At 37.6% G+C, this 21342-nt stretch overlaps 1 protein-coding gene across 1 annotated transcript in view; it reads left to right on the top strand.

Moving 5' to 3' along the window:
• ITGB3BP (integrin subunit beta 3 binding protein) overlaps window positions 1–21342 on the top strand; it is a 90279-nt gene that overhangs the window by 32446 nt on the left and 36491 nt on the right. Inside the window, exon 3 of the mRNA XM_049879468.1 lies at window positions 19261–19396. Within this exon, the coding sequence (XP_049735425.1) occupies window positions 19261–19396 (136 nt within the window). The remainder of the gene's footprint in view (window positions 1–19260; window positions 19397–21342) is intronic.

Genomic DNA, 21342 nt, shown 5'->3' with positions numbered 1-21342 from the left:
TTGGTGAGAAAGTAAATTAAAACAAATAGCTAGTCAGTAAATGAGCTCCTATGAAATCCTGTATGATAATGCCTTTTCAAGAAATGAGTTTTAGATAGAATTTCTCTTTGGAAGACACACTGGTATTTAACAAAACAGAAATTTACCATTTAAAAAAATTTCCTAGATGTTTTTTTAAAAAATTTAAATGAAGGTGGCAGAATACTGCAATGACACTAAAAAAATCATTAGCGCTGTAATTAGCAATTTAGAGTACCATTATCCAACTTGTTCTGTATAGAATGCAGCTGTGACTGTAATTCTGCATCTGTTTCTTTGGTCAAAATGGTATTTTGGTAGGTGAGTAGTCCAGCATGAAATGTATTACGGTTCTTTCCTGCCCCAAGCTGTTCTTTGGGAGATGGTGACATTATTTGAACAAAAAAGAATGACTACTTCAGAACTTATTCTCTTCATGAAGTAAAATTGTTGTCATGGCAGGCTTTCTATCTGTTTTTTATTGAGATGAGGATGTGTTGAGGTATCCAATACCACAGCTAATAATCCTGTATTAGAAAAATACTTTTGTTTGGCCCAGTTCTGTACCTTTAAACCAGTTGACTTAGCTTCTTACCACATGACCACCAACTGCTAAAAGCAAGTTTCTAGCATACTAGCCAGGGCCTTTCTTGAACATTTCTATTTCCTGACCTATTCCTAATATTGTCAGCTTTTGTACCCTTGCCTCATCATTTGTCTACAACTTTATATTCAGACAACTTCTGTTTTATTCCAGTGCTAAATCTGTGTTTCTCTCCTTGACTACATTTATGCTTTCAGCCACTTTAGTAATAGCTTAGACTTAAAGTAGCCTGGCTCCGAAGAATCTACCACATGGCCATTAATCCCATTGAAGCTGCTTTAGCCCATACAAAAGGAAATCAGGTTTTCAAGACATACTTGTTTATTTATAGGAATGCTTAACTGCAAAGCTACAAAGGAACTAGTAGTAATCAGTCATTTTGACTTACTAATAGAATGCTGGAAACCCTGGTGGCATAGTGGTTAAGTGCTATGGCTGCTAACCAAAAGGTTGGCAGTTTGAATCCACCAGGCACTCCTTGGAAACTCTAAGCGGCCGTTCTGCTCTGTCCTATAGGGTCGCCATGAGTCGGAATTGACTCAATGGTAACTGGTTTGGGTTTTTTAATCGAATGCTGAAGGAAGAAGACTCTGGTGTCCAAGAAAGAAGATGGCCCTTATATGCAAACTGCTTGAACTAGAGCCTGTTCATCCTAAACCACTGTTATTTTCTCTTCCAGAGATGTTTTGAACTTCTGACTCCCAGTATTCCAAATGCAGCTACATTCATAGAGATTAATGCTCCATGATGTTAGGGCAAGGCTGCAAAAGTGGTTTGTTTTTTTTTTTCCCCTGATGGGGAAAGTAGAGATACGGATCATCTCCTATGTCCCACTTACAGAATATATACTGCCGGTACCACTGTTTCTTGAACCTTCCAAATTGTTGGGGAGACAGTAAGGAATGAAGGGGTTTTCATTTATTATTTCCTACAAAATTGGAGCTCCACAAGTTGTTGCCCTCTAAGCATAGTTTCTATATGGATTTTCAAGAACTGAGATGAATTATTTATTCCCAACTGCTAATGATGGTAGCCCAAGTGAATTTATAGATACAAATGGCTACCTGGCCGTATACCTAGCCAGTTTAACCCTGTTTCTTCCAGACCACCTGAGAGAGGGACTAGAAGAAGCAGATAGTACAAATGGGAAGAGAAGGAGCATACTTCCTACTAAGGCCAGCTTAGTAGGCATGCTGCCAGAAGGTATAATGGTGCATGTGTTTCTAATTTGTGTATAAATTCTTAGTCCAGATTACTCCATTACTATTGATAGGACACATAAATCAGATTATTCCCATGGTCTAACCTTGTCTTATCTTAGAGACAGAGGGCTTCTGGGACTTTGGACACCAGGGCATTAGGAACTTTTATAGCACACACCCTGCAGGCCTACTTACTGACCTGACTCAAATTTACTTCTTCCTTCCCTCCCTCCCGCCTTCCTGTTGTTGTTGTTAGGTGCTGTTGAATAAATATCAATTCATAGCAACCCCATGTGACAGTTGGACTGCCCCATAGGGTTTTCTAGGCTATAATCTTTATGAGAGCAGATTGCCACGTCTTTTTTTCCGCAGAGGCACCAGGTGAGTTTGAACCACCAACCTTCTGGTTAGCAGCCAAGCACTTAACCATTGCACCACCAGGGCTCCTTCCCTCTTTCTTACCATTCTGTTATTCCTTCCCTTCCCTCATTTGCTAGCCTCTCCTTCCTTTCCTTTCTTCCCTCCTTCCTTCCTCTCTCCCTCCTTCCTTACCTCCCTTCCTTCCTTTTGTAGTAATGAAATTTTCAAACGTACATAAAAGAAGATAGAATAGATAATGAGCTCTTATATATGCATCACCCATCTTCAGCAGTTTTTAACAGTTTGCTAATTTTTCTTTATCTACACACATACATATATATACATATACACAAACACAATATATGTATGTATGTGGTGTATTTTTTTCTCCTGGAATATTTTATAGCAAGTCCCAGACATATATCACCTTATCAGTATATACTTCTAAGTGCACCTCTAACAGATAATGACTTCTTTTTTCAAAACCACAGTGCTATAATCATACCTAACAAAATGAATAGTAATTCCTTAAGGTTATCTTTTACCCAGTTAAAATTCACATTTCCATGGTTATTTCAAAATGTCTTTATAGTTAGCTTAATTAAAATCAGGATCCAAACAAGATTTTCACATTGCATTGGTTCTTATATCTTTTTAGATCTGTAGGTACCCACTGTCTCCCTGTCTCACTCTTTTTCTTGTATTTTATTTGTTGAAAAAAGTGGGACATTTGTTCTATAAGCATATTCTGTGTTCTGAATATTTGGTTGATTATTTTCTTGTAACGTTGTTTAAATTATTCCACTATTCATATTTTCTATAAACTGGTAGGTAGAGCTACAGGCTTAATTATATTATGGTGTAACATTTTTGGCAAGAATGCTTCATAGGTGTACTTCCTATTGTGTCACCTGAAGAAGCACAAAATAGTCTCATTACTAATCCTTAGGTTCAGGTGTCAGCCTGATCCATCCATTATAAAATTCCTTGTCCGTTTTTCACCTAACAGATTTTAGTGTCCACTGGTGATCATTTCCTAGATCTGTTATTTCATTACAGACCTCCACAATTTTAGCAGTAGTTGATCTGCACTTCTGTATATTCTGTATATTCTTCCCCTTTGACCACTTCTCACTCCCAGTACAAAGTACCCCACCAAGTCTGGAGACACAGGTAGATTCCAGGCCCTTGGTGAACTTCTTAAAGGTAAACTCCACTGCCTCACCCTTCTTCAGGCTCTGGAAGCTCTCATGTGCAGCTTTTTTTGATGTACAAAGACATCCATCACAACCTCAATGTGGGCTATTGTAAATAGGAAGTTGTACTCAATTTGTACCATTTTGCATTCCCACCAGCAGTGTGTAAGAGTTCCAGTCTTCTTCCTGCAGCCTCTCCCATACTTGTTATTGTCTTTTTTTTTTTTTGTTTGATTCGTAATGTTTGGGGTGAGATGGTATCTCACTGTAGTTTTCATTTGCATTTCTCTAATGACTGGTGATCATGAGCATTTCCTCATGTGTCTGTTAGCTGTCTGAATATCTTCTTTGAAGTGTCTGTATTCTTTGCCCATTTACTAATTGGATTATTTGTCTTTTTTGTTGTGGAAGTGTTGGATTTTCCTACAGATTTTAGAGATTAGACCTTTGTTGGATATGTCATAGCCAAAATTTTTTTACGTGTCTGTGTTGTTTGTTGTTAGGTACTGTCGAGGCAATTCCAACTCATAACAACCCCACATACAATAGAACAAAACACTCCCCAGTCCATCCTCATAGTTCTTGTTATGCTTGAGCCCGTTGTTGCAGTGACCGTGTCAATCCATCTTGTCGAGTGTCTTCCTCTTTTTCACTGACCCTCTACTTTACCAGGCATGATGCCCTTCTCCAGGGAATGATCCCTGCTGATAACATGTCCAAAGTATGAGATGTAGTCTCGCCATCCTTGCTTCTAAGAAGCATCTAGTTGTACTTCTTTCTAGACAGATTATTTTCATTCTTTTGGCAGTCCATGGTATATTCAATATTCTTCGCCATCACCACAATTCAAAGGCATCAATTCTTCAGTCTTCCTTATTCATGTGCATATGATGCAATTGAAAATACCATGGCTTGGGTCAGGCGCACCTTAGTCTTCAAGGTGATGTCTTTGCTTTCCAACACATTAAAGAGGTCTTTTGCAGCAGATTTGCCTAATGCAATGTGTCTTTTGAATTCTTCACTGCTGCCTCCATGGGTGTTGACTGTGGATCCAAATAAAATGAAATCCTTGACAACTTCAAACTTTTCTCCATTTATCATGATGTTGCTTATTGGTTCTCTTGTGAGGATTTTTGTTTCCTTTATGCTGAGGTGTAATCCACATTGAAGCCTGTGGTTTTTGATCTTTATCAGTGTTCCAAGTCCTCTTCACTTTCAGCAAGCAAGGTTGTGTCATCTGCATGATGCAGCCTGTTAATGAGTCTTCTGTCCTGATGCCCTGTTCTTTCTTCTTCATAATCTTGGATTATTTGCTCAGCATACCAATTGAATAGGCATGGTGAAAGGATACAACCCAGACACACACATTTCCTGACTTTAAACCACGCAGCGTACCCTTGTTCCATTCAAACAACTGCTTATTGACCCATGTACAGGTCTTCATGAGCAAAATTAAGTGTTTTGAAATTCCCATTCTTCGTAATGTTATCCATAATTTGCTATGATCTCCACAGTCAGATGCCTTTGCATAGTCAATGAAACACAGGTATTCTCTACTTTCAGCCAGGATCCATTTGACATCAGCACTGATACCCGTTTTTCCATGACCTCTTCTGAATCCAGCTTGAATTTCTGGTAGTTCTCTGTCGATGTACTACTGCAGCCACTTTTGATTGATCTTCAGCAAAATTTTGTTTGTATGTGATATTAATGACATTGTTCCATAATTTCTGTGTTCAGTTGGATTACCAACTGAATCCATGTCTGTAGGTTCTCTTTTGGTGAATTCTTTTGATGAGTGTAAGTGTTTAATTTTTAGAAGATAACAGTTATCTAGCTTATCTTCTGGTATTTGTGTATTGTTAGTTACGGTTTTTATCCTATTTATGCCATATATTAAGGCCCCTAGTGTTGACCCTATTTTTTCTTCCATAATAATCTTTATAGTTTTTGGTTTTGTATTTTGGTCTTTGATCTATTTTGAATTAGTTTTTGTGTATGGTGTGAGGTATGGGCCCTATTTCATTTTTTTTGCAGATGGACATCCAGTTTTGCCAGTACCATTTGTTGATAAGACTGTCTTTTTCCCTTTCAATGTACTTTAGGCCTTTGTCAAAGATCAGGTGTCTGTAGGTAGATGGATTTACATCTGGGTTCTCGATTCTGTTCCATTGGTCACAGTGTCTGTCATTGTATCAGTACCAGGCTGTTTTGGCTACCATAGCTGTATAGTAGGTTCTGAGGTCAGGTAGTGCGAGGCCTCCTACTTTGTTCTTCTTTGATAATGCTTTACTTACCCAGGGCCTCATTCCTTTCCATATAAAGTTAACGATTAGTTTTTCCATCTCAGTGAAGAATGTTAGCATTTGGATTCAGATTTCATTGTATTTGTAGATTGCTTTGGGTAGAATTGACGTTTTCACAATGTTAAATCTGCCTATCCATGAGCATGGTATGTTTTTCCATTCATGCAGGGTCTCTTTTGCTTTCTTGCAGTAGTGTTTTGTAGTTTTCTTTGTATTGGTCTTTTACATCCCTGGTTAGATTTATTCCTAAGTATTTTAAGTTTTTAGGGGCTATTACAAATGGGGAGCCCTGGTGGCATAGTAGTTAGGAGCTTGACTGCTAAGTAAAAGATTGGCAGTTTGAATCCAGCAGGTGCTCCTTGGAAACGTTATGGGACAGTTCTACTCTGTCCTCTAGGGTTGCTGAGTTGGAGTCGACTCGATGGCAACAGGTTCTTTATTAGTGTATAGCAATACAACAGATCTTCTTATGTTTATCTTGTATCCCGCTACTCTGCTGGATCTGTTAATTCTAGTATTTTTCTTGTGGAATCTTTAGAGTTCTCTATGTGTATTATCATATCATCCACAACTAGGGATAGTTTTACTTCTTCCTTATCAACTTGGATGCCCTTTATTTCTTTTTCTTGCCTTATTGTTCCAACTAGGACTTCTAGCACAATGTTAAATAGGAATGGTGATAAAGGGCATCCTTTGTCTTGTTCCCGTTCTCAGGGAGAATGTTTTCAGCCTCTCTCTTTTGAGTATGATGTTGGATGTTGATTTTGTATAGATGCCCTTTATTATGTTGAGGAATTTTCCTTCTCTTTCTGTTTTACTGAAGGTTTTTTATCAGGAATGGGTGTTGAACTTTATCATATGCCTCTTCTGTGTCAATTGAGATGATCAGGTGATTCTTTTGTTTTATTTATTGGTGGATTATGTTGATTGATTTTCTAATGTTGAACCATTCTTGCATACCTGATATGAATCCTACTGGGTTGTGGTGTACTTTTTTTTTTTTTAATATGCTGAATTCTATTGGCTAAAATTTTATTGAGAATTTTTGCATCTATATTCACAAGAGATATAGGTCTGTAATTTTCTTTTTTTGTGGTACCTTTGCCTGGCTCTGGTGTCAAGGTTATGCTGGTTTCATGGAATAAATTCAGAAGTAGCCCTTCCTTTTCTGTGTTCTGAAATAATTTGAGTAGTGCTGATGCGAGTTCTTCTCTGAATGTTTGTTAGAATTTTCCAGTGAAGCCATCTGGGCCAGGACTTTTTGTTGTTGTTGTTGGGGTGTTTTTATTACCTTTTCAGTCCCTCTTGCTATGGGTCTATTCAGAATTTCTACCTCAGTTTGTGTTAGTATAGGTAGGTAGTGTGTTTCCAGAAATTTTTCCATTTCTTCTAGGTTTTCAAATTTGTTGGAGTACAGTTTTTCATAAAACTGTTATGATCCTTTTTATTTCAGTTGAGTCTGTTGTAATGTCCCCCATTTCATTTCTTATTTGAGTTATGAGCAGGGTATTTTTCAGTTTCCATGTTTGTTTGTTTGTTTGTTTTTTCCTCTTGCTCTTTCTGTTATTAATTTCTACTTTTATGGCATTATGATTTGAGAAGATGCTTTGTATTATCTCAGTGTTTTTGATTTTGGTGAGGGTTTTTTGTTGACCTATGATGTGGTCTGTTCTGGAGAACGTTCCGTATATGTTGGAAAAGAATGTTTACTTTGCTACTGTTGGGTGGAGTGTTCTGTATGTGTCTATGAGGTCAAGTTGGTTGATAGTGGCCTTTAGATCTTCTGTATCTTTTTTGGGTTTCTTTCTAGATGTTCTGTCTTTTACCAAGAAAGCTGGGTTGAAATCCCTGCTATTATTTCGGAACTGTCAGTTTCTCTTTTGAGTGCTGTTAGAATTTATTTTGGAGCCCTGTCATTGGATGCATAGATATTCATTATAGTTATATCATCCTAGTGGATTGTCCCTTTAATCACTCTGTAATGCCCTCTTGTCTTTAATGGTGGATTTTGCCTTAAAGTCTATTTTTATGAGAGATTAATATTGCCAGTCCTGGTCTTTTTTGGTTGCTGTTTTCTGGATATATTTTTGCATCTTTTTTATGTCTTCGTTTTAAGGTAGGTCTCTTGTAGACAGCATATTGATGGGTCTTTTTTTTTTTTTTTTAACCCATTCTGTCACTTTCTGTCTCTTTACAGGTGCATTTAAGCCATTTATGTTCAATGTGATTATCAATAGGTGTGACTTTATTGCTGTTATTTTGTGGCACCTCTTTTTTTTTTTTTTTTGTAGTGCTGACATTTTCTTTGTTCTTCTTACTCTCCTGTGCCGAGTTCCTTTTGTTTGTGGATTTTCTTTTAATTTCTTTCATTTTTGGAGATTTTCTGTTTATTGAGACTATGTTTTCTTCTTTATTTTGATGAGTAGGTTTGTTAACTTTCTTTGTGGTTACCTTGAAATGTATTCCTGTCTTCCTAAGTTTGAACCGTTCTTTTACTACTTGATTTCGCCTTGACCTCCTTTCCGTTTGAAAGCTCTATACCTACACCATTTATTCCCCTTTTATTGTTCTGACATTGTTGTCCTTTGCAGATTAACCTTTCTGGTTCCCTGTTGTAAATCTTTTAGTTTTGTTTTATCCTTGAGAGTTCATTACCTAGGTTGGTGTTTGAGTGATGCTGTTCAGTGTTTGATCTAGTTCTTTATCTCTTCATTTGATGGTCAAGGTTCCAGGACTGACATTTGTATCTGTTTTACTTAGTTTTTTGGGTCTTTGCTGCAGAGGGATGCCATGGTGCTTCTGCCTATAACACCGTGTTGGTTCTGCCTCCCCTGTTCCTTCAGTTTTTAAGGATAGTTTTGCCAGATATAGAATTCTTGGTTAAGTTTTTTTGTCTTGCATTTTGAATATGTCATCCCATTGGCTTCTGGCCTCCATACTTTCAGATGATAAATCAGCTGTTAATCATATTGCGTATCCTGTACACGATGACTCACTTCTCTCTTGGTGCCTTCAAAATTCTTTCTTGGTATTTGGCTTTGAACTGTTCGATTATGCTCTGTCTTGGTGTGGATCTCTTTGATTTTGTTGTTGAGCTTCTTGGATTAAAGCAGTAGATTCATGTTTTTTATCAAGTTTTGAAAGTTGTTGGCTGTTATTTCTTCTTATATTCTTTCTGCTCCTTTCCCCCTCTCCTCTTCTCTCCTTTTCTTTGGGGACTCCCATCATTCAGATATTAGTACGCTTGATGGTTTCCCACAGATCTCTAAGGTTTTATTCATTTTTCTTCATTCTTTTTCCTTTCTGTTTTTGAGACTGAATATCATTTCAATTGACCTGTCATAACATCCATTGATTCTTTTTTCTGCCTGCTTAAATCTGCTGTTGAATCTCTCTAGTAAATTTTTATGTCAGTGATTTTACTTTTTGACTCCAAAATTTTTGTTTGGTCTCTTTTTATATTTTATTTATTATATTCTCTAGGCATCATTCTCGTACTTTCCTGTGGTTCTTCAGACATGATTTCCTTTATCTTGTTGGACGTATTTAAATAGCTGAATTAAAGTCTTTCCCTAGAAAGTCCAATATAATTATAATTTTTTGTTGAAAGTTAGACATTTCTTAGTATAATAGAGCAGCTCTGGAAATCAGATTCTCTCTCCTCATTTATTGTTGTAGCTTCTGCTTATAGCCATTATTTGTTTGATTTTCTGAACTAATTATATAAAGTCTGTATTCTTTGTCATGTATGGCCCCTGAAGTCTCTGTCCCATTAGCTTTGTGGTCAGCCAGTGATTGGATAGAGATTTACTTAAACATCTTTAACCAAAAAATCTTCCAATCTTTGCTGAGGGGCTCTCTAAGTCTTGAGGAAACCTTCAGCACTCAGCCAGGCAAATTACAACTCTGTCCTTAACATTCACTTCCTGCTTCCACAGAGCCTCAAGGTCAGCAGGAAGTGAGAGTTCAGGGTCTTCTCAAGTCTTTACTGAGTAAGCACGTAGTCCTGAGTATGTGTGCCTTCTAGAGTCCCAGGAATATATTGGAGATTTTCAAATCCCTTATAGACATCCCTTCCCCCATTCTTTTCTGCTAAGCTCCTTAGCTGCTCTATTGTTTGTCCAAACTGCCATCTATTACCTCAGGGAACAGTAGCTAATACACCAGCCTGTAAATGTTTTCAACAAATGCTCTATGGGAAACAGTTCAGCTTGGGTCAATTCCAAGTGAAGTGAGATAAAGACAAACCTTTTGAGCTGGACCTTCAGGGAGCCACCAGACAGATCAGAAAAATAATTATAGCTCTTTGCTAATGAAATCTGCTTGGCTTCCTTGGGTACCAGGAGTGTGGGGTGTTATTTTCATGGCTACAACTGAACTGAGGTGCAGGGGATGGGACTAGAGTAAGTTAAAATGCCACAAAGTTTGCACTTACTGATAATCAAGCATTTTCCTTGAATAACCATTACCTGGGTTGCCGCAGGTTTGGTTAATTTCCAAAGTTCCAAAAATGTTGATTCTGACAGTTTTTTCCCTTTTTATTTCTTTTCTGTATAGGTGGAATATGGAGTTGCTCACTCTCCTGTTTTTATTAATGTTACTCATGTTCTTTCATTTTCAAAATTGTTTATCCTTTGTGTTTCCATGTAAATTTTAGAATCACATTTTCTATTAAAATGCAAACAAATACCTAGGATTTAGATTTAAATCACATTTAATCTATAAATCAGTGTAGAGAGAATTGGCATCCCAAAAATGCTAAATCTTTTGATCTCTGGAAGCTATATGAAGAGAGCTTAACACTACATTACATGTGCATTAACATGTGTATGTCTCCATTTCTTTACATTTTCTTTAGTTTCCTTTCAGCTTGATAATTTCTTTAATTTCCTTTGAGTGTGATAATTTCTGCATTCCGTTGGATCACCTTTCTTTGGAATGGGCCCAAATATGGATCTCTTCCAGTTGGCTGGCCAGTGTCATGGGTTGAATTATGTGCCCCCAAAAATATGTGTCAACTTGATTACGCTGTGATTCCCAGTATTGTGTGGTTGTCCTCCATTTTGTGATTGTAATTTTATGTTGAAGAGGATTAGGGTGGGATTGTAACACCCTTACCTAGGTCACGTTCCTGATCCAATGTAAAGGGAGTTTCCCTGGGGTGTGGCCTGTGCCACCTTTTCTCTCTCAAGAGATAAAAAGGAAAGGGAAGTGAGCAGAGAGCGGGGAGCTCATACCACCAAGAAAGCAGTGCCAGGAGCAGAGCACATCCTTTGGACGTGGGGTCCCTGTACAAAGAAGCTCCTAGTCCGGGGGAAGATTGATGAGATAGCCAACAAAAGAGAAAAAGCCTTCCCCTGGAGCTGATGCCCTGAATTTGAACTTTTAGCCTACTTTATTGTGAAAAAATAAATTTCTCTTTGTTAAAGTCATCTACTTGTGGTATTTCTGTTACAGCAGCACTAGATGACTAAGACAGCCAGGTAGCTGTCTTCCGGATTTCTTGGCATAGAAAGTGAGCGCTTCCACTGTTGCATCCATTTTTGAAACAGCTCAGTTGATATTCCATCAATTCCTAGATCTTTGCTTTAAAGTGAGTGTTGACCTTTTTGTCTCATACAGGTAGTTTTTTAGTAGAGCACTGTTCTTACAGGCAGTATCCTTTATCTTGTGTACGACTCTGCTATTTAGCCAGAAGGTGGTCTCAGGGTATAGCTTTGGTCTGAGATTTAAAGAGCATGTCATGGCAATAGTTTCAGGGAGTCCTCTGGTCTCAATTGATGCAGTTAAGACTCAGTACTCTTTATCAGTCATAATTTATGTTTTGAATGCTATCCTGTTCCAGGTAGATTCAGTTTCTATCAAGTTAGGAGACAAGGCAAAAGGGAGGGAACTAACAACTTCTACTTACGCTTTTGAAATGGTGATTGATACTACTGTGATGGTAACCTTGCTTTTCACTTGTCACCCCACCTCCGCCAAGCCCTCTTGCAACATTAAGGATGGTCACTGTGGCTGCTTATGCTTAGGACTCGTCTAGGAGCTCTATGCCCAAATTGTGAAAAGACCCTAAGGTAGCTATAGTGTTTCATTTCCTAATGTAAATTTCATGATTAGTACTAATGACCTTATTAATTGGTGTAAAATTATAAAGAATTATTTCCCTTTAAGACAGGGCTAGAGCCATTTTCTTAAAATTATGTTCTTCTCAGGACAGCTATTTTCCTGAAGTTCTTTTTCTCCTCAGGAATTCTTTGAAAAGAAACAGCCAAAGACTAGCCAGAATCAGCTGAAACAGGTCCTGCTCTCCATCCTGACATTCCAGATGACCTTTAGCTCTTAACTGCTTCATGCATGGTAAATTCTCTGCCCCTGGGTGGAGAGCTGATGTTCTAATGAACAAAGATGACTAAGTTCCTCCTGGCGGGGAATCGAACCAGGGCCTTAGAAAATGCTTACTCATTCTAAGAGGCCCAGCGCCTGCGAGGCAGTCTTGGATGGCCCGCAGCCCCATCTGTCTCCTTGCTTGGCCAACCAATAAAGTTGCCTTTGTGTTACCAATCACCAATCTGACACAAAGGGTCCTTGTCTTTTCCCGAGTAAGAATACATGAGAAAGAAAAATTTTATCTTCAGCAATCTTTATTTTGCTTGAGTCAAGCAAAAGGAGTCAGTGGGGGACTAAGCCTTTCCAAAAGACTAACTCAAAAAGGGAAGCAAGGCTAGGGCTTATATGGATTGGTAGAGACAATAGAGTAATGAATATTTAATGGGCTCTTTTCAAGGGGCTGGTACTTCTCAGAATGGCAGTGCATGCAAATTAGGTTTTGAGGGCATCTGGAATCCGAAATGGAACCTGCTGATATTCAAGGTGGAGTCCTCTCGGCAGCCCTAGGCATCACTTACGGGATATAGCCAAGCCTACTGATCTTCGGCACTAAAGCCGTCTTTAGAGGGCTAAGGAAGGTTAAACAGGGGTCACACTTTGTTCTGCCATATGCTGGAGCCTGTAAAGGGGAAAGGGATTAGGAAAACACTAAGATAGTAATTCAACCTTATCTGAAATCTTATTTCAACCTTATCTGATGTTGACAGGGTGTGGTTCCTGTTTATCCAACTTCTAAAAAAAAAAAAAAAATTTTTTTTTTTTTTTTAGATGGTAATCTTTTAACAGTTCTTTTGTTCTGCCAGCACAGTTAACCCTATCTGTCTCATTTGGTTCTCCCCAGCTTGATCTCTGTCCTTTTGGCCATGAACAGAGTTTTCAGCAACACCTTTAGATGTCATAATTCTTTTTTTCTTTTGTTTCTGCTTGTCCAGTACCTGTGTTTTAAATATTTTGGTGACAGCATAGGCTAGAATTCATAATAATAATAACAGATCCTTTACATCCCATATGTCATCCTGAAAGAACCCTTAGTTAGTACTTTCTAGACTGTTCATAATAGGTAAAAATCAATAAAATGCAGGCACCGTTTTGGTAGACTGTGCTTTAAACAAGGTGAAGAAGCAAGCTACAATTTGTGAGAGATATCGGAGGAGAATGTCATATCTATTTCAAATTATGAAGAGAACATTGATTTTTTTTTTTTAAGGCAGAAAAATCAATGCCCAAATTTCAGTTTTGCTAATGTACAATGTTTGACCTCCTTTACAAAAAGTACAGTGGCATTTCAGTGATCATAGACAGAATCTTAGGGCATGGCATTTTTCTGTTTAGTAGTGGTGTTAAATATCTCTAAGGAGTCAGTAAATATTACAAGCAGTTGTAACTTATTACAGAAGTAACCAGCCAACCAGTTGCCATCAAGTCAATTCCAGTTCATGGCAACCCCATGTGTGTCAGGGTAGAAGTAAGCTCCATAGGGTTTTTCATGACTGATTATTTAGAAGTAGATCACCAAGTAGTTGTGACTTATTTTCTGATTTCTGTTTCCTTATACGTTTTGTTTGCATCCCGAGTCCCTCTCTAACTCCTAGGCAAATCTGTTCATCTCACTTTTTTCTCCCTCTCTTTTTCTAAAGGGCCTGGTAAGTGGCACTCATCTTTGTTGAGTGCTCAATTTCTCAATTAGTAGCTCAGTCTTTTCTCAAATCCCAGTCTTCTAAACTCTTTCTATTGTGGGAGTCTAATAAGTGGGTTAGGTCCTTCAAAGTTTGGGAGATGGAAGATTGGAAATTCCTAGATGGCTTTAAAACTAATTTAGAATCATTTCTGGCATCTTCAGGGATTAAAGTTAAAGGACCATGGTAAAACTTTAAGAGGAAAGAAAATTTAGGAAAGTAAGATTATGCCTTTGTGTATACAGCTAGGCAAATATATAAAAATGTGTGTATACTAACGAGATCACTCAGGATGGGACTGGCCATGCCCAAAAGACCATGTAATTAGAGGTTTGAAACTTTGAGCCATATGATATCAGCCTGACTTCTGGGGAGTAGAGGAGTGCTGGACATTTGACCAATGAATCATAACCAGTGGTTCAGTCAGTCATGTTTGTGTAATGAAGCCTCAGTGAGTTTTGGGGGAGTTCATGTGATCGATAATACTCTGCATTCATCAAGGTACTAGGAGGGTGATGCATCTCCAGGGACACAGAACCTTTGCATTTGGGACCTTCCTAGACCTTACCCTTTGCATCTCTCCCTTTGGCTGGTTCTAATTTGTATCCTTTTGCTATAATAAAACTAATAAGAAGTATAGGGCTTTCTTGAGTCCTGTGAATTGTTCTAGCAATTATTGAACCTAAGGGAGTAGTGGGAATCCCTGAATTTGGAGGCAGCTGCTCAGAAGTGAGCATGGCATAGGCACCCCCAAGCTTGCAGCTGGTGTCCTGAGGAGGTAGTTAGAATTTTTTGCTAGCTTGTCAGAAGTGAAGGTGGCCTGGGGACCTCTGAACTTGCTGTTGGTGTCTGAAGTGATGGCAGTAGAGGACTGTGCCCCTAGCCTAACTCCAGGCAGTTCAGACTCGCTCAGAGGCGCCTTGAAAGAAAGCCCTGGTGATCTGCTTCAGAAAGGTCACAGCCATGAAAACCCTATGGAGGGCAGTTCTGCTCTGAAATACAGCAGTCACCGTGAATCATATTGACTCCATGGTACCTGGTTTGGTTTTGGGGTTTTTTCCCCCCAGGTAGCTTGTTTCTGAGGTCATTTATATAGGCAAAGGTATATTTTAATTTTCCCATATATGTATAATAGCTATAGACAGACATTTTTCTTTTGAAGTAATACCAAAAACCAAAAAAAGAAGAAAAAGAGAAGCCTCAGGATATTTAAGGTGAGGCAAATAAAATACACACACACACAGGGTTTTTGGTTGTTTTTTTTTTTTTCTTTTCTTTTTTAAGGAAAGCTAGAAAATTGTTTTCAAGGAGAAATGTATGATCTGCAGTTGCAGTGTTTAGACATTTGGCAATTGGATAAAATAATTTTTTCGTGAAAATAGCAAAACAGATCGACATAAATGTACATTAGGGTAGTGACTTTCATGTACATACACAGTGAGAGTTCTAAGCAATAAATTCTTGGAAAAGTAGGGTAGGGATTGGATAAATGTCATGGTTTATGACCGAATACATATAAACAGGTGAAAACTCAAGATGGAGAGGTAATAGTAACCACCTGATAAAGAGACTTAAAACCCTTTCACCCTACAAAAAAGACATTGCTTTAGAGCTATAACTTGGTATTATAGTTTGATTTTTTAATAATATATTGGTTATATTTATGGCTACTATGGACACATAAAATAAAGAGTGAATGTCTTTTGTTCCCCAATACAAAGAAGTATTTATCATTTAAAATCTTACCTGTAAAAGATTTTACTTATATGTTTTTGATGCTATAGTTTCTGAAACTAATACCAAAATTATTGAAAAAGGTGACAAAGTCACTATTTCTTTCATGAGTGTCTTAAAAATAAAGGATGGTTGACCATGCAAAATTATGTAGCTATTTCAAGTTTACTTCCAGGCTAAAAAGGAGTCCCGGTCGCACAATGGTTAAGTACTCAGCTGCTAACTGAAGGGTTCACAGTTCAAACCCACCTAGCAGCTCCATAGGAGAAAGACCTGGCTATCTGATCCCATAAAGATTACAGCCTAGAAAACCCTATGGGGCAGTTCTGCTTGATCACATGTGGTCACTATGAGTCAAAAATCTACTTGACAGCACCTAACACCTAAGCTAAAGCAATATATATTGAGCCTCCAGACCTTTCCTTAATCACCCAGATCCAACCTATGCTCTCTGTTCTACCTCTAGATTTCATCTGTCACCCCCTCCCTTACAAGCATCCTCTCTATATAACAGATAACCGTAGCCTGCTTTGATTTTTCTCTCTGCTTTGAATTTCTGTTACATGTGGAGTTCCTTAAGACCTCCTCTCTCCTATTTAACTTTTAAGCTCCCTGAGACTAGGACATTTTGTTATATTTCTTCATGCATGGTAGTTAACAAATGCTGGGTGACCAATAAGCATGGAAAATAAGTTTTGGAGGAATTCAGAAGAGAGAGCAATGAACAGTGTGATAACAGTTGTTTGGAGTCAGCACATCAAGAAGGAGGCCTAACCTAAAGAAAGACCAGGTCTCTGGGAAGATAAGGAGTGCGTTCCACTGCATCACAACATGAGCTGAGGCACAAATATGCATAGCCTGGTGACTTAGACACTAGGTGCCAGTTAATATTGGATGAATAAACTAATGAACAAATGAATATATTCTGAATAGAGTGACTTTGCCAAGTTTACTGTACTGTTCCTTTTAAGTCATTCATTCATCAAACATTTCTTAGTTCTGGTTACAAAGATGAAGAACTTATATTTATTTTAAGGTATTCAGAATCTAGTGAGGCAGACAGAAATGTATAAAATTATTGAAATATGTTAACTGCAATAAAAGTTATACGTAAGGTTTACAGGAGCAAGGAGAAGGAAGCTGCAGAGAAGATTTTTATAGGATAGGCCAAGTTCTCAAAGGCCTTATTAAATACCAGGCTCAGTTATTTGTACATTATTTTGGTTGTCATTTAAGATAAGCTATTGTGTATCATTAAGGTAAGCTGTTGGCGACATTCAACCATTTCAGGAAGCAGCATATGATCAAGAACCTATGCTTCTGAAGGAAGAGGTCCAAGCTGCGCTGAAAGCATTGGTGAAAAACAAGGCTGCAGGAGTTGACGGAATACCAACTAAAACGTTTCAACAAGCGGATGCAGCACTGGAAGTGCTCACTTGTCTATGCCAAAAAGTTTGGAAGACAGGTACCTGGCCAGCTGACTGGAAGAGGTCCGTATTTTTGCCTATTCCCAAGAAAGGCGATCCAACCGAATGCGGAAATTACTGAACAAAATCATTAATATCACACGCAAGCAAAGTTTTGCTGAAGATCACTCAAAAGCAGATGCAGCAGTATATCGACAGGCAACTGCCAGAAATTCAGAAGAAGATGTGGAACCAGGGATATCATTGCTGATGTGAGATGGATCCTGGCTGAAAGCAGAGAATACCAGAAGGATGTTTACCTGTGTTTTATTGACTGAGCAAAGGCATTTGACTGTGTGGATCTTAAAAAATTATGGATAACATTGTGAAGAATGGGAATCCCAGAACACTTCATTGTGCTCAAAAGGAAGCTGTACATAGACCAAGAGGCAGTTAACACAGAACAAGGGGGTACTGCGTGGTTTAAAGTCAGGAAAGATGTGTGCCAGGGTTGTATCCTTTCACCATACTTACTCAGTCTGTATGCTAAGCAGATAATCTAAGAAGCTGGACTATATGAAGAAGAATGGGACATCAGGATTGGAGGAAGACTTAATAACAACCTGCAATATGCAGATGAAACAACCTTGCTTGCTGAAAGTGAAGAGGACTTGAAGCATTTACTGATGAAGATCAAAGACTGCAGCCTTCAGTATGGATTACAACTCAACATAAAGAAAATAAAAATCCTCACAAGTGGACCAAAAAGCAGCATCATGGTAAATGGATAAAAGATTGAAGTTGTCAAGCATTTCATTTTACTTGGATCCACAATCAACACCCATGGAAGCAGCTGTCAAGAAATGAAACTATGCATTGTAATGGTCAAGTCTGCTGCAAAAGACCTCTTTGAAGTGTTGAAAAGCAAAAGTCACCTTGAAGACTAAGGTGTGCCTGACCCAAGCCATGGTGTTTTCATTCACCTCATAAGCATGTGAAAGGTGAACAGTGGATAAGGAAGACTGAAGAATTGATGCCTTTGAATTATGGTGTTGGAGAAGAATACTGAATAAGCCATGGACTACCAGAAGAACAGACAAACCTGTCTTGGAAGAAGTACAGCCAGAATGCTCATTAGAAGCAAGGATGGTAAGACTTGGTCTCACATACTTTGGACATGTTATTGGGAGGGACCAGTCCCTGGAGAAAGACATCGTGCTTGGTAGAGTAGAGGGTCAGCAAAAACAAGGAAGACCCTCGATGAGATGGATTGACACAGCGGCTGCAACAATGGGCACAGGCATAAAAACAATTGTAAGGATGGCGCAGGACTGGGCGGTATTTCGTTCTGTTGTAAACAGGGTCTCTATGAGTCAGTACCTACTGAACGGCTCCTGTCATGGATTGAATTGTGTCCCCCCAAAATGTGTGTCAACTTGGTTAGGTCATGATTCCCAGTATTGTGTGGTCGTCCTCCATTTTGTGATTGATGTGATTTTCCCATATGTTATAAATTCTAATCTCTGCCTGTGGTTGATGGGGCAAGATTAGATTATATTAAAGAGGACTACAGTGGGATGTAACACCCTTACCCAGGTCATATCCGTGATCCAATGTAAAGGGAGTTTCCCTGGGGTGTGGCCTGCACCACCTTATATCTCTAAAGATATAAAAGGAAAGGGAAGCAAGCAGAGAGGGGGGAACCTCATACCACCAAGAAAGCAGTGGCAGGAGTAAAGCGCATCCCTTGGACCCAGGGTTCCTGCTCAGAGAAGCTTCTCGACCAGGGAAGATTAATGACAAGAACCTTCCTCCAGAGCCCACAGAGAGAGACTTCCCCTGGAGCTGATGCCTTGAATTTGGACTTGTAGCCTACTAGACTGTAAGAAAATAAATTTCTTTGTTAAAGCTATCCACTTGTAGTATTTCTTGTGGTATCCACTTCTGGTGTTTCTAACAACAGCAACAACATTGTGTCACGGTGACTTCGAAAGGCTTATGATAGCACTGATCCTAGAATTTCCTTGTGGGTCGTAGTTAATAGGCCCCCCTGAGAGTTCCCTGGCCCAGCCTCATAATGATACTTCAAATTCAGTTGAAAGCAAGAGTCAGGATGTGGTTGGACAATATCTTTTTTAGTGTTAAAATTTTGTAACTATCAAATTGAGATGCTTTAATTATTGTGGAGATCTGAACTATCTACATAGTTTGATATTGTTAGCTTTGAAGGTTATATTTGAATATATTTGAAACCTGAAAAGAAAGAACAAGGAAAATAAAATTGGTTTAGATTTTGCTGAGTTCTCAAAAGTGTTTTTAAAGATCTATAACTAAACAGGTATTTCTGTTCAAAATTTTTGTCTATTTCCAGTCATTAGGTCTTTCAAAAATCCAGAGGAAGAAAAATGTTGCAACTTATTCACCAATAACGGGAACTTGTCAGATGAGCCCATGTGTTTCTCCCATAAGCTCTAAAGAACAGGAGCGCAGAAATGGACCATCAAATGGTTAGTTAAACATTCTTTTCCACTTATTTTAAGATTTTTCTAGTTATCGGTTAAATCAAGATTTTGATTTAATAATATAGAGATGTTGCTACAGCTGATTTTTTCTTCCCAAAGAATTCAACATAGAAAAAGCTAGAAAGCTGGTAATATTTTAGGTGTAAATGTAAAGTTTTTAGGCACTTATTTTAAAAATGCTACTGCAGACTTTGTTCCTTTGCAATCCTGACTATTAAATAGAAATTATAGCCTGACTGCCTTCAGCTACTATCAATTATAATGGTTACAGATATGCCTCTTAACAAGCTATCCATCATGTGCATAAATTAAAGAGCACATAATTCAGGTACTGCTGCACTACAGTTTAAGAGTGATAGTTCTAAATGTTATTTTTAGCCATGTTGACCATTTTAGTTTTATCCACATTTACTGTATCTTTATATAACTTGCTTTATTTATTATATTTCATTCCCTTCTTTATTATATACTATTATGAATGTGTTGATAAAAGGTTTTTGGAATTTTCCATTAGAGGAAAGACTAATTTTAATATAAAAGTCTTTATTTTAAAGTATTGTTAGTTTAATTTTGACCATATGTATTTGTTGTTCTCTGGTAGTTTATTGCCAAAATACCTATTTTTAAAAATACCATAATCTAGATCTTATAGATTTGATTAATATTTGAAAAGGTCATGAATCAGTGATATGAGTTTTTATCATACAGAATTTTGAGTATGCACAAATTCAATAAAATGTAATTTAAATATGCTGTGATTAGGCTAATTCATATTTTATTTTTTAACACTTATTGAGTGCTAAAGATATACAATAAACCACAGAGAAACAGAGAAGTCTCCTCACTTTACCAAATTTTCTTTAAATGAAACACATAATGAGATCTTAAACTTTTGAATGGTTTGATTTTATCTAATTAATACTTTTTATCTTAAAACTACTACTATTAGGTTTGCTTTCACAAAAACATATGAAGATGTATATATTTTTTTCAAGTTCATAATTCTGTTTTATGTGCACCTGATATCTTTTTTTTACAATTAAAAATTAATGTCATAGAGATTGCACATCTCTATACTGAAATGTGAATAGATTTTAAGTGGATATGTGCTCAATTTCCATATGGAAATTAAATATAAACTAAATGGAATATTCCTTTTGCCCATAAAAAGATTGGTCACGTGATCACAGTTGACATTTAGGTGGATAATTATTACAGATTATAGTACTAAGTAAGCTCTTTTTAAAAAAGCCATACAGCAAGGGTTTTTGAGGTGCTGACAGTATTCTACTTCTTGACCTACATGATGGTTACACTGGTTTACTCTATAATTATTTATTAAACTGTACGTATATGTTTTATGCAGTCTTCAATATGTATACTTCACATACAGAGTCTCAAAATAGGAGAATAGTGTCTAGAATTCTGTATGAGATGATGTCTTTTGTGATCATTACATTGCTTATCCTAATACTTCATCTTGTACATATATTAAAACTAAGAAAGCCTGATTCTTCTAAAGTAACTTAAGTTCCAAATAAGTAAGAAAACATGACTTATGAAGGTATTTAAGTTTCAAATGAGGTCATAACCTATATTAACAATTTCCACTTCTTAAATTTTGTACAAAATATAAGGTATAGTTTAAATAAGCATTTTTATTTTAATGGCATATTATTTGCTACTCACTTTCTATCATATTTAGAATAAAATCCCAGAACCTTATCATGACTTTTAAGGCCATGCATGATCTAATACTTGATCACCTCATCTACCTCATTGTCTCCTCCTCTTCCCCATATTTATGGTCTTTAGCCACATTGACCTTCTTGCTATAATTCAGTTATTCTGAGCTCTCCCTGCCTTAGGTGCACTTGTAGTTCTCTCCATCGGGAATACCCTTCCCTCAGGTTTTTATGTGTACTATATAC

The sequence above is a fragment of the Elephas maximus genome, chromosome 3, assembly GCF_024166365.1.
Source record: "Elephas maximus indicus isolate mEleMax1 chromosome 3, mEleMax1 primary haplotype, whole genome shotgun sequence".
NCBI lineage: Eukaryota > Metazoa > Chordata > Mammalia > Proboscidea > Elephantidae > Elephas > Elephas maximus.
This window is presented reverse-complemented; position numbering and strand designations above follow the sequence as displayed.